The 14,093-nt window shown below is 41.6% G+C and overlaps 1 protein-coding gene and 2 long non-coding RNA genes across 16 annotated transcripts in view; 2 read left to right on the top strand and 1 right to left on the bottom strand.

Annotated features, from left to right (window-relative positions):
• Positions 1-415: 415 nt before the first annotated feature.
• Positions 416-14,093, bottom strand: part of LOC109636746 (uncharacterized) — a 75,281-nt gene continuing 61,603 nt past the window's right edge. Inside the window, exon 4 of the long non-coding RNA XR_002203221.2 lies at positions 416-1,188. This is a non-coding gene — a long non-coding RNA (uncharacterized lncRNA). The remainder of the gene's footprint in view (positions 1,189-14,093) is intronic.
• Positions 2,760-14,093, top strand: part of adgrb3 (adhesion G protein-coupled receptor B3) — a 118,450-nt gene continuing 107,116 nt past the window's right edge. For 3 of the 14 annotated variants that reach the window (XM_069538637.1, XM_069538631.1, XM_020098612.2), the window contains exons 1-2: positions 2,767-3,519; positions 5,108-5,876. In XM_069538637.1, coding sequence (XP_069394738.1) covers positions 5,123-5,876 — 754 coding nt within the window. In that variant the 5' untranslated portion in view covers positions 2,767-3,519; positions 5,108-5,122. Of the gene's footprint in view, positions 3,520-3,754; positions 4,149-5,107; positions 5,877-14,093 lie in introns of those variants that run through there. The other 11 variants (XM_069538635.1, XM_069538633.1, XM_069538634.1 and 8 more) reach the window with 8 other exon arrangements.
• On the top strand, positions 6,562-9,003 carry LOC138413631 (uncharacterized). The gene is made up of 2 exons (XR_011246041.1): positions 6,562-8,033; positions 8,174-9,003. It is a non-coding gene; the product is annotated as an uncharacterized lncRNA (long non-coding RNA).

Here is a 14,093-nt window from a genome sequence, read left to right as displayed (position 1 = left end):
AGTTGAGCTTAAGGTCTGAATTCATTTCTCTGGTATCTGGAGACTTTGCAGTGTGTGTGTGTGTGTGTGTGTGTTGGGAGGGTCTGCATTGTACTGTGTGCGCTGGTGTACGTGATGAAAAGCCATCATTTCTCCCCGAGAGTTAAGGCTCATATATTCTAAAAGCAGACGCACTACAATGATTCATAATGCTGGTTTTACATCAATAAACCGATGTTCATCACATGATCAATAAACTGATGTTTATCGCATGAGATTTTCTAATGGGCATGAGTGCCATAAAACAGCCATTAGATCAAAGAGACGTACTATTCTGAAAGCCATACGCACACACGCATGCAGGAATGCAGGCTCAGTCATGCAGACACACACACAAACAGGAGCAGGTGATAATAGATCTATTCTTTATGCGAGGTCATGAATAATTCAAAATCCGTGTTCTCAAACAGATTCTTGAGTTGACAGAATAATGTGACAGTCTGCTACAGCTATGAGATGAGAAAGATCACAAATGTTTTAGTGATTGTGGCAGGAGATAAATTGATCTGCTGTGTGTGTGTGCCACTAGTAAGCTCTAACCAGATGCCATATCGGGGTATTTCAGAAAATCCAAAAAGCTTTATGAATGTTTACTTATATAAATATATATTCCTGTCCCAGCTAATATGTGCGTTGTACACGTTTGACATCTACAGTTTCAAACCCCAACACAGACCACACAATATTATTTATGTTGTTTATTCATTCATTTTTTTGTCTTTCGATTACAAGGACTAAATCTTTTATGGGACACATCAGATTGTCATTTTGCACGATGACACACACCATTCATCCCACTCTCTTCCTCGTTGTGTCATAATTTCTTATTCAACCCTGCCTCTATGGAATCACATTCCCTCTTCCGCTCCATCTTTTCTCTAGGTTGCAAAGACTTGCAGGGCGTCATTTGGACCCTGGAAACGTCCTTGCAGGAGGAGAGCGATGGCAGCATTCCTGACACTTGGCAATTGGCCTCCCCATGAGTCAGTGGAGAGATACTTGTTCTGTTTTCATTGTTCAATTAGGCTTTGCATGAATTTCTTCCACCTCTCAGCTTATTGAGCCAAAAGCTCCCTAAACGCCAAAGTCTTCATTATGGCCGTGGAAAGTGGGCTGGCTCCAGGTCACCCCTGATGTTCCGCTGGCTGCCTGGGGAAGACTGGAATTAGAAAGCACACCACAAGTCGCCGGCAAAGCTGCAACCATCCACGCCGAATGACTCCAGTCTCCTTTATAATTTTGGCAGCAGATTGACAATGTTGTAAACACTTGACAGCACAGGATGTTGGGGGATATAAACAAGTTCTTTCCCATTCGCACGCTGCTGTGGCTGATACTGTCAGCACAGTTCTGGAGCGCTGTTTGGAAAAAGCTGGCTCACAAGAAACGCTTCACACTGGAAACTTCCCAGAAATAAATAAACAAATGGGCTCTTCATGCAGCATCTGCTCGGATGGAACTCGTTCAGTCGAGGCCTGAAAGAGACGGCCAGGCTAATGAATGTTAACTGTGCACAGCAAAATGATTAGAGTGGCTGACACAAGCCTCCAAAAAAGAGTAGGAGTCAGAAAAACATGGTGAGGAAGTGCTTGGTGTCTGCACTGCCCAATCTAATGGCTCCTTTTTTAAATATGCAAATAATCCTACATGCGAATGAACTGAGCGCCAACATGTATGAAGGTCACACACATTCATTTTCAATTCATTACCCTTTTTTAAATGAATATGAAGATAGTGGGCCTATGGTTATGGATCCTATGCTTTACTTGCACCTGATAGCCTGAGAGGAGATCGACCTACATGAGAACAAAAAGCTCCAATGCCTCCTCCATCTTCAGTGGGAAGGCAACGAGATCACCAGATGACTGTGACTCCCCACGTCCATTATAGTTCCATTATTCCCACGAATTCAGCCTGTAGGCACTGAAGGCTATTGACACGTCAGTGTCCAACTGCTGGAGTCTGGAGCTTTTATTCGACTTAATTGACTGTCGAGTAAATGCTTCTCAGAATGTAAAGTATTTGAAAGCAGGGAATAAAAAAAACATGAAAGCTGAAAGTTCCTGAAAGAGTTCCTTTATTTGTCAAGTATCTGCTTGATCACTGTTTATTCTTACGTCGAAAAGAACTACACACGTAAACATCCCCCCTGTCTGAGAAGATAGTGAAGGAGGAGGAATAGGAGGAGGAGGACGAAAACAGCAGTTTGGAGTCGCACCTGTGTAAGGCGCAAGAGGCAAGAAAACTTTCCAAAGAGGAGCAGAAGTTGCACCCGTGCGCATTTGTTTCCTCCAGCAGCGCGCAGGCGGAGAACAACAGGAGGACGCCCGGCGCGCAAAGCAGCGCAAGCCGGGGAAGAAACCAAAACAAGCAGCGGCTGTCACCCATCAGAAGGAAAAAGAATGACCAAAAACCAACCAGCGACTTTTCAGGTCCCACTGAGCGAAAGAGACAGAGAGGAGACAAGTGTTTTAAGATCATGTCTCTTACCCTCTCAGAACAACAACAACCGAAAAAAAAGTCCATGACATATTCCAGTGTTTGGACATAACCCTGCAGAGGCGAAGCGCGGCGTTGTCTGCGCGCAACTGAGAGGGTCCGGTTGAGGGGGGGGGGGGCCCTTTTGACTCGAATTAAGGGGGAGGCTGAGTGAGGGAGGAGGAGGTGGGAGAAAGAGGAAAGAGAGAGAGAGAGAAAACGGGGAGGGCAGGAGGGGGAGAGAGAAAGTGGTGGCGGTGCCAGACGCAGCGGCAGTAAGAAAGCGTACGTACGTGCTTTATCTTAGCGGCGGAGAGTGTGACGTGATATTGCAGCCTGGCTCCCGGAGCTGTGCAAGCACCGAGCGAAAAGCGCGTCTATTCCTCCCTCTCTCTCTCTTTCTCTCTCGCTCTCTCTCTCGGTTGTAACACACCGGCCCCCCAACCTCTCACATCCACCCAGCACGGATCCCTTCTTTTCTCTCTATCTCTCTGTTCTCCCCCGTTTTTTTTGTCCTCCTCACCCCCTGGAGTGGGGCTGCATATGCGCGACTATCCGGAGACAGAGAAAAAAACAACAACATAGGAGTTTTGGGGAGAAATAAGAGACGTGGAGTGTGTCGACTTTAATTGATGGTAATACTGCAAGAATCGCTGTCTGCTCTCCATCACTCCAAGAATTTCGCTCTCTCTCTCTCTCATCTCTCTCTCTCCCTCTCTCTCTTCCTTGCTCCCTCTCTCCTTGTCGGTGGCTGTCGTGTGTTTGTTGCGCTCCGTTTTGATGGGAAAAACCCAGAAGAGGAGGAAGGAGACAGGGGGGGATATGATCGGGCAGACCGGAGTCTAACGCATTTTTTATTTTCCACCCGCTGAAGCATCTTGTTGCGCCGGACTTCTGCTGTCGGGAATGGGGAGTATCGATTCGCTGGAGGGCTGCAGAATTTATTTATAAAGGATGTGGTCAAGTATGTTGGGAAAATAGCCATAGCTTCCGCAGTGTAAGGTAAGATCATTATTATTATTCATCATGGTTATTATTGTGATTGCGTGGAGCCCCAATGGAGCAGCCGGAAAATATGCATGTGTCATCTGTGCGTTAAAGTTTACCCTCCTCCTGTCACATATTCTGACCCGTCTATCCAGCACCATGGCTCTGATCCGCTCACACACACAGTCCAGGGTGCTTAACACATGATTTCCCCCTCTTTTTAAAGAGCTGATCTCTCTCTCCCTCTCTGAAGAGGCAAAAATCACTTTAAAGTGCCGCGCGTCGAGCTGACACCGCATGAGATGTAGCCCGTGTCTCTATATTCAGATTTCCTCTCGAGACGAAATTGCTCTTAGAAGCCGAGGCAATAAAAATCAGCGTCTCCTGACGACCGATTTATCGTCCCCGGAATACTAATTTTCGCTGTATGGGCTGGTTACAGCCGCGCATGGCCGCGATTCCTCTTCTCTCTTTTTTTTTTTGCGTAAGGATGTTGGACTCGTCATATGGATTTATCGCGACTAAAAGCTGATTTCGCCCCACGCTGCTTCCACAAATCCTTATGCAACACATACATTATCCTAATGTAGTGTGGCGACCGGGTTTCTCCATCATTCAAACAAAAAGGGAAGAAGTTGGAGACAGTAAGTGCACATTTTTTTTGGCATCGTTTTCTCTGCACTGTCTGCAGCCTGCATGGGATTTTTTTTTTTTGGGGGGGGGGGGTTTCAACGCCTACACACACGCCTACACGCACGCGCACACACTCACTTTGAGACACGCACGCACGCTCTGCTGTGACACCGCTCACAGCTGCATTGCCTGTAGGATTAAAGCAATCAGGACATCGCATTGCATTCCCCCTCTCTCTCTCCCCCTCTCTCTCACGCAAACACTTAGGCGCGTGCAAGCTCAAGCACACGCATGCACGCACGCACACAAACCCACACTGGCTCTTTATCAAATTGCATTGTCAAATGTGTCAAGCCCTTAACTCAGGCAGGAGGAGAGGAGCCATAGTGACCAGGCGGCTGCAGAAACATTTATTTTTCTTTGTTTTCCTCCTCTTATTTAACTGTCGTGCGAGGAAACGCTAAATCACGAAGGAAAACAGTTGCATTTGAGAAGAGAGAGAGAAACAAGGACCAGGTTACTGCGTAAAATGAGCAGTTGCACCCCGCAGCATCACGAGGACCGCACCGACTTGGATCATACTTTGCCCATTGTGCGTTTTGGTGTCAGATTGCTGTAAACAGCATTTGAATACCTCCAGGGACTGTGCCTTATCAAACATACGACCCGATAAACAAATGTCTGAATTACTCACATTTCTGCACCCCCTCACCAACACTAAATAAATAAATAAGTAGTGGCTGAAGCGACCACAAGGTGGCAATGTTTGCACAAAGTATAGTAATGGAGGAGGCAGGATGGGGGGGATGCAAAAGACACGTTGCTGAGGTTAATGTATCTTTTTCACCCATTTTCACAGTAGGACATGATTAGGAATGTGTGAAGCGCACCAGTCACATCACCTACCACATTCCCTGTGTCCTCTGCTCTGACATGCCTTTGTGTAATTCTCTCCCATTTCTCCCCACAGGCCAAATGACATAGGATGAAGGCTGTTCGAAACCTGTTGATTTATATATTTTCCACCTATCTTCTGGTTATGTTTGGATTAACTGGTGCCCAAGATTATTGGTGTTCCACTCTGGTCAAGGGGGTCATTTATGGATCATATTCGGTGACTGAGATGTTTCCTAAGAACTACACAAACTGTACATGGACGCTGGAGAACCCAGACCCAACCAAATACAGCATCTACCTGAAGCTATACAAGCGAGACTTGAGCTGCTCTGAGTATTCCTTGCTTGCTTATCAGTTTGACCATTACTCGCACGAAAAGATCAATGAGTTGCTGAAAGTCAACGAGTCTATAGTGTACCTGTGCGATTCCAAGAATATTTATGTATTTTTGCTGTATGACAAGAATTTTGTCCAACTACGGAGAGTTTTCCCTTATGATTATAACGGATTGACGCCGCAGAAGCTGGATGAGGAGGAGAAGTCCATTGTGGAGTTTCTGGTGTTGAATAAGGCGAGCCCGAGCCAGTTTGGGTGTCAAGTGCTGTGTACATGGCTGGAAAACTGCTTGAAACTAGAGAAAGGGACAGTGGAGACGTGTGGGATCGTGTACACAAAATGCACATGTCCCCAGCATTTAGGCGATGGAGAATCAGAGAGCATGCTCATGCTCAACAACGTGGTTTTACCTTTGAATCCACAAACGGAGGGTTGCTTGTCACCCCAACTACAAGCTGGGCAGGTCTGCAATCTGAGTGCAGAAGTGAAACGGCCTCCTAAAGAAGGTAAGTATCCTGTTACCTTCCTCCTTCATGCTCCTTTTATGCTGAAATAGATGTAGACTTAATGGACTACTGTAAGCGTAGATAAGATGGTAATCATGTGCACGTCAATGACTCCCTTCTCTGCCCTTATTGCATGTTTGAAGTGTGATGGCCCATGAAACAAAGAGCACACATAGATATATAGACTGCAGTTGGCTCAGAAATGTGTCAACTTCAAGAACAAAGCTGCCAGAGGAGTTGGGTTCAGTAAAGACCACACCAGCACAAACCAAACCGGGGGGGGTTCTTTCATTTGGTTGGATCCAAAATGCACAATCATTGCTGCAAATTTAAAATGGCTGTTTTTTTTCTCTCTCTATGCTCATCAGCACAGAGTTAAAATGGCTGTGAATTCAAAATGGTAACACATTTATGTCAGTGTCATCCATACAAAGACCAACAGTGGTCGATATGGACACATCCATCGGTTTTTATTGGCATCAACGTCACATGGAGCGATTGGGATCATGGATTCATCAGTGTCAGGTTGGATCACATTGCTAATGCAATGTGGATACCAATCAAATGTTTAGCTGTTAGTCAAATATGTAGAAACTAATTACTAAACATATTTAGATTTAAGATTACTGAATAAATGATCATTATGTTTTTTAAAGCTTTAAAGGGATGCTTCTTATCCATTGTTGCCATAGAGCAATGCAACGTCTTTTTTCTGTGTGTTGGAACTGAGCAATATTCACCATATACTTAAGAGCTTACCGAAAAAACTGTGGAGTCACTTGCAGCTTTGATTCAAACACAGGTTTAAATTGATACATAGATATCTATACATCCACACACATTAACAGGTAAAATGGCTGAAAGAACATTTAATAGTAAATGGTTTTGATAAGGTCATAATGATCCTGCTCATTAGAGTTACCAGGTAGCAGGGGGAGTTATTGTAGTTAACACATTTCTGCAGCTCTTTGAATTACAAAGGGAGCCCTTCTTGACACGTAGCTGCTTGCATTCTAACAGATAGCAGAGATAATCCCGTAGGAATACGCTACATACTTCAGAGGTGAGGTGCGTTTACCGTGAGACATAAAGGAGGGGTGTTCATCCCGGCACACTGAACCAAAAATAATGAGTTAACCTTCAGATATTTTTTTTGGGGGGGGGGGATAATGATAGCAGGAGCTGTCTCCCCTGTGGCACTTACCAGAATAACAGTTGCTATAATAGCGCCTCGGAGTACAGGTGGCAGTTTTCTAATCAAGAAGAACAGGTGAGCATCGACTGCAGCAGTTCAGCTCTTTGGTTGACTCATGCTGAATGCTGCTAAGATCTAAATCCTATTTTTAGGCCTATTTTTGAACCCCACTAATGCACAGAAATATTAGACCTAGATTCTACTACACCCTTAGATCTTTTTAATGCTTTCATAAGAGTTACTCTTGCTCCAAATTTCCACGATTAATTAAATGGCTAGCCTCCATCAAGTTGGATGATAGAGCCCTAAAGCAATTAATATATACAGTTTCTGATGCAAATCCCAACTACAACTCACTCTACAGTCAAGCAGCATGTGCGGTCACCTCAGAAAGTATGACTCAGCTGTCTATCTTTTTTATTTCATATAATTTAATCATTTGGCGAATCTCATGTTCAGATCACAAAAATAACCGGGCAGAATTATGCTTATTTTCACAGAAAATTCTCTGCTCCAAAACAACATTTGACATTTTTCTATCAGCATGTTAATAACAGCTTAAGAGCAGAGCTTATTTTTTCCCCCTCTCAGAAGATTTTCCACAAGCTTCTATTTATAGTGTTGGGTGATGGGAGGTTTGACTAAATCCGTTTTCATCTGGATAACGGGGAGATCACCACTGGGTTTTAAAAGAGCACTGCGTCTCCTGTGGCGTCGTGGTGACAGACTGGGTGTTCCTGATGAAGAATAAAGCATTACAAACAGTGGACAAGGGCTCCATTTGATAAAATGGCTTGTCTTTGATCATCTCAGTTCCTGGTAGAGGATGGCTTCAGAGCACATCAAAGGGAAGCAGTGCTGGAGGTTGTATACTCCAGCCATGCCACCGAAATGCCCTTCCAGTGTTTCACATAGACAGAGGAAAGCAACGTTTTTAAGGTTAAAGCTCTTAACTGTTTAAGGTGATTATGCAGACAATGGATTCCTAACATTCCTTGATACTGGGGTATTGTGGAAATCACTGTGAATGAAATGAAATCCCAAACAGATGTAGCACTAGGGTGACTCATTTATGCAGTTTTATTATTTTTTTTTTTTACAGCATTTTCCCATTTCATGAATAGGAGTAGTAAAAGGACGGAAGCACAATGGTGCAGTGGCACTCACACAGAGGCAGGTCTCTGTCTTTTTTCTTTTTTTCTGCCTTCACATTTCTCCCTCATCCCAAACATGCAAGTCAAGTAGACTGTTTACGCTGAGCTGCACACAGGTGAATGAGGAGTGACTGCATAGCTCTGACATCCTGGTGACGTGCCCTGGGTGTTTTCTTGCTGTCGATCTATTTAAATCCCTGATCCAACTGGTGTGGTTCTGAGTTTTGGAGCAGAAAATCAAAAAAATCTGAAGTCAAAAGCAGACAACCGTTTTACAGAGTCTCTATACTGTCCTAAATTTGAATCTCCCCGGGGCATATTTTTCTTTTTGAAAAGATGAGTCAAGCTCATAAAAAGGCATTCAGTACCCAGATAGGAAGCAGAACCAGATATTTTAGTGCCTGTTCTCACCCAGCTTTCTGCCCTTTCCATGTCCAATCTTGTGCAGATGCTGATGTTTACATGACTACAAGCTTAGAATCCTCAAATTGTATGGTTCAAAACATCCACAAATTGCACTTGGCTTCTTGGAAAGAAACACCATGAGGCATTGTCTTGCTTTGTGGCTCAGACTGCCCTTGGCTAAGGAAGTTTCTCATTCTTTGTCTCGTTTGGTTGGAACTTGCCAGTTTTAAAGGATCAGGGTCAAGGGGTCTTATTGTTTGAGAGGAATGTGCTTTGTTGCGTTTCCTCCAAGGTGTTCACTGTTAATGCCTTGTACAGCAATGTTGTATATAACTAAAATGGTAACAGTTATTATAAAAAAATGAAAAGGACACTCAGGTTTGAATCCAAACATTATTTTGATTCTGTCAGATATTCCAGTTTATATAGCTGCATCCAGCTCCACCATCTCTTTCTACTTTTCACTGACTTCCAGGTAAAAATAGAAAAAGAAGACAAATGTGGCAGTGACAGTAAGATGCCTTCTGGAGATTAGGGTATATAATTCGTTTTAAACCCGATAAGGCCACAAAAGAGCTGAAGCTGATAAGTATGTAAAATATTCAAATAAATATTTTATGAGTTCACAAAGCGAGCCTCCAAACTCATTGTTAGTACAAGAAGTGGCTTAGTAATGACTCTGACATCACAGATTTGAGTCCTGATCCTTTGTTTTTCAGTTGAGAGAGAATTGCTCACACTTATGCACATTGATTTAACTCTAACATGCACCATGCAATATGTATGCAATATATTAAGTCTAGGATTCTGTAGCTTTGTTTAACAAAGTTAATTAAAGCCAACCACCACAGATCTGACACAGAGAGATAGAAATGTCACATTTCTTTGTTGCAGTATGTTATCTAAGAGACATATCCACTTAAAGACTAATTGCAGATGCCAATCTGTGCGGATGCCTCTTCGATCACTACGGTTTTTGACAATGCAGACCATGTGCTATGTGGGAAATGGCAATAGGATTTTATTGGCAAATGTGTGTGAAGCGTTCTAATGCACCGTCACCTGCCAAAGTCCTGAGCACTGCAGCAGCTCAGCCTTGCTGCCTCACACAGTGAGGCCTTTTATTCACTTTGGATCTCAGTCAAGTCACTCAGTAGTCACACTGCATTATGCTCACCCCCATTGTTCAGTACACTTGGAGGCCATTTTAGTTCCAATTCAGTGAAGGAGAGAGCTCAGTTCAACAGCACAGAATCTGTTTGTTTCATCATAGACATGCAGTGTTTGTCTTTAGCTGTATTAAAGTCTTAAATATCCCATGTCCCAGTTACCCCTAAAATCTTGGGCTAAATAGCCTAAAATAATTCTAGCCTGTTGTAAACACAGTCTCCAGGTTCAGCTCTAGGATTTTAAAAAAAAGTAAATGAGTGAAGTCCTCTATGAACATTCTTCTGTATTAAACCTCTGGTGGCTGCTGTGTAAATGCTTAAGAAGGTTGTTAGGGGATGACAAGGTCAATACAAAAAGCAGGATACACTGGGGGATCCTGAAGAATCCGTGTGAAAGCATCAGCCATTTTCTTTGTCCATGAACAACATGTTAAAATTTGCCTTTTCCAAAAAACAGACAGGGTGGTGCAGAGTGTGAGACGATTAAGTTTTATGCTGTAATAAATGACAAAGCTTTGGGTCGGGTTTTGGGAAACATGTAGGTGACAGAAAAAAGAAAATAGGTTAAATATTTGACCAAAACAGACTTAAGGATCTGGAGTGAGTGAGCCGGTCTTTTTTTTGCATGGCTGAGATATACATATCTAAACCTTATATTCTGCAAATGGCCCAGGCCAATGTTTCCAGATATAAAAAATTCACAAGGCTCTGAGGTGACACTTAAGTCGTTTTACTCAGTGATACACAGTAAAACCACAAAACTGTTGCTATGTTTAAAGTTCTGCTTGAGCCTCTCACACTGTCACACATGGATGCAAATGGGCTCTTTGGAACCACAAACATCACTGTTTCCCCACCATTACAAATTTATGATACGATAAAGTACAGAGCCCACTACACAAGGCTTGTCATGGCTTTTATTTTGCATTGTGAGTTAAGGAATTAAAACAAATGAATGCAATGTCATCAAATGGTCTCACTGGTAATTGTTTTATTGAAAGGTCAAAAAATATATTTTTATTTAAAGAAGTATATACAGTCCAACAAAAACAATATTATTTTGTGCCATAGTTGAATCTGTTTCAGTTAATTGACAGAGTTCAATGAGAAAATGCTAAAGACACGTATTTTTATGTATCATAGCGACATCTGAGTAAATGTGATAAATATGACAATTGTGTAAATGCTTGTAGATGTTGCCAGGCAACTGTCAATCAAAGCTTATCCCACTCAAACCTTGATTCAGATTGTGGCTCATTTAGTCATGAATATTTAATATAATAGGGATATATTAAGAGCGGCTTTAAATAGACACATTTCCCTTAGTTTCTCCTTTAGCTTGCACAACATTTTCAGAACAGCTGGAACAGTGAGAGACTCTGGAAGCAAGGTTTTATTGTTTGGCATCTTAGAAATAAGGACATGTAGTTTTTTTTACTTGGAGTAATTTCATTCAAACACTGTTTCCACAGCTCTACTCACACTGCATGTGTTGACAGTATCCTTGTATGTTAAAATAATGATGTTCAAATAATTTATGTGGTTTTGTTCCGGGACTTGCAGTCTATTGATGGACAAATGACTAAAACTGAAAAGAATGCTGGGTATTTTGTTAAATCTCATCTGTGAAATATAGTTTTATTTTTTCTCAATTATTATAAATCATAAATCCAATGAAGTGGCCCACGAAGAATTGATTCACTGCGGGCCTAGCCGTGATGCTAACAACGATAACCTGGCAGTGGGGTGGATGTAGATGAGTTGCTCATTTGACATGGATTTGCGATCTCAGTCTTGAGGCTATGTTTCAACAGCATGACAATCGGAAGTCAAAGTGATAACTCTCAACAGACCCAGACTGTGTACTGCGAACTGGCTGCAAGTAAATTAAAGCCTTGTGTTGTCACAGCTCAGCTACAAACAGGATGCTATGGAAAACCTGGAGTACAATTTAAAAAAGTGTGGTCTTGTAATCAAGTAAGAGTGCTTTGGCATTGTGACCAAAATGTACTTGTAAGTTCATTTAGATTTGAGCTGATAAATTATTTGTTGGTTAAACTGATTCATTAAGATTAATAAATATCTACGATGAAATATATGCAAAGCATGTTAGAAGGTACAAAATGTGGTCGCTCATGAAAGACAGAACTGTACAAGGAAATCTACGGACATTAATAAAACAAAAGAGCTAAATTAAGGAGATGTGACTCATGATCCAAGTAAAGACGCTAGAGTATTTCATACTTATTTCACTGACTCCATGAAGACTATAACTCAGAATTTGGGGGAAAATCATATAAATCACATTCTCCAGGTCATTTAAAGTGATGCTCCCAATCCCAAGCTCTCCAAAGTAAATATTAAAATAGGATGCATTCAGTCTTTCTGTTTCAAAAACTGTTAATTGGTTCATTAATGGAGGAGTTTCATTAGTGTTACACAAGTGCTTGGGAAACGATAATTTAATTACACCAATGTTCAAATCAGGCGACCACATGGTCATCAGTAATTAGAGACCCATCAGTATCCTTCCAGCACTTTCAAAAAAAAAAGATTTTATCACATTTAAATGTTATTTTTTCCATTGCATCAATGTGTCTGGGACTGCAGATTAGGTACATTTACACGATAGACACGAGTGCTCATGTTAATTAATGTGCATTGTCCCTTTTAAATAAGATAAACATCAACCCAACATTTTACTGTTGTAGTTGGTGGAGAATTGTTGGGAATCATCACCAATATTAATAAATCATATTTAAAAAGGTTTATTTATTTATTTCATAATATATTAATTTGAAAAGTAATGAGTAATTAGTATAGGCAGAATTATTTATCATAAATGGAATAAATGTAGTTGAATAAAAATGAAAATGAAATGTAAATACTCATTTAAAGTACTTAAAATATTAACTTATAGGTTCAGTGTGTAGAATTTAGTGACATCTAGTGGTAAAGTTGCATGTTGCAGCTGAATACCCCCCTCATCTCACCCCCCCAAAAAAACAAAACATGAAACACACTCGTGAAAACATCACACAGATTATTTTATATTAACTTTCTGCCAATCTCCCTTTCACCAAAATCTTAATCACTTGAGTAGTGTGCTTGATTGGATGTACTTAGTTACACATTTTTAAATCAGTACATTAACCCGGGGACCATCTCCATCACTACTTCAGTGTCAGGAAGGTGATGTGCACCTTTGTAACTACGGCCGACAATAAAAATAATTGCAATAAAAGTCATGAGTAACACTTGCCCTCTATAATAATGTCATATTATGGTAATCAGAGAAATGGTTTATGAATGTAATATCCAATTCTTTGATGTGTGGCAGCAGCTCCTCAACTCCTCAGAGCCGTAGCTCTACCCCCCCCCCAGCAAGTGACGAGTAAGCACGTGTCTGATTTATTATCATACGTATTCCACCTGTACGCATGATTCCCGTTATGAAGTTCTCACAGCGGTAGATTTGTGGGCCTGCGCGTCCACGACGCACCAGCGCTCCCACAACTCCTCATAAATTCTTCTTGAAATACCACAGATATGCCTGTTTAGCATTCAATCGCTCATTCAGTGCTCTCAGCTTTGCCCATTAAACGAAAATAACACAAAGCCACAAATCTAAACCACCAGCGTGTTGTTGTTGATGTTGAAAATGTTGAAGCGAGGATTGATTCTCTTGTCTGAGGGAAACTGCAAAGTAAAATAAGATGTCACGAGTTGAGAGTTTGTGCCCAATCGTCTATCACTTCGGATGATTCCTATACATATTTTTAAATAAAAGTAATATGTACAAGAAATACATAGTTTTTCCTTTAAAAGGCTGCACTGTAGGACACATTTAATCCATGTGTGAAAGGTTTTGGGTCTTGATTAAGATCTCTTTTGTTTTTTCCACAGCAGAGGAATTGTTCCATGTCTCATCATGTTGAGAGACGCTGGTGCTGCATCAATTTTGCCGTAGTGCGTGCACGGCAGAAGCTGATGCTGTTCTTTGTCAAAGGCTGTGCTTGCTTCATCACCACAGCAGCAGTACACACTTATCACGAAACATTTCCATTTGTAATTGCATGTCTTACTTTGACATCACAGCATCCAGTCTCTATTTTGCAATTTATGAGTTAAAGATAAGTGGGACCTTATAAATCAAAGCAAAAGCCATTGTCTGTCTGTCTCTGTAGATGGAGACGACTGTCTCATCTTCTTATTATACAAATTAGATGTGTTCAATGCCATCATATGCATTATTCAATAAAAACAATCATTTCTGATTCCCTGCATGTAATAA

The sequence above is a fragment of the Paralichthys olivaceus genome, chromosome 14 (assembly GCF_024713975.1).
Source record: "Paralichthys olivaceus isolate ysfri-2021 chromosome 14, ASM2471397v2, whole genome shotgun sequence".
NCBI lineage: Eukaryota > Metazoa > Chordata > Actinopteri > Pleuronectiformes > Paralichthyidae > Paralichthys > Paralichthys olivaceus.
This window is presented reverse-complemented; position numbering and strand designations above follow the sequence as displayed.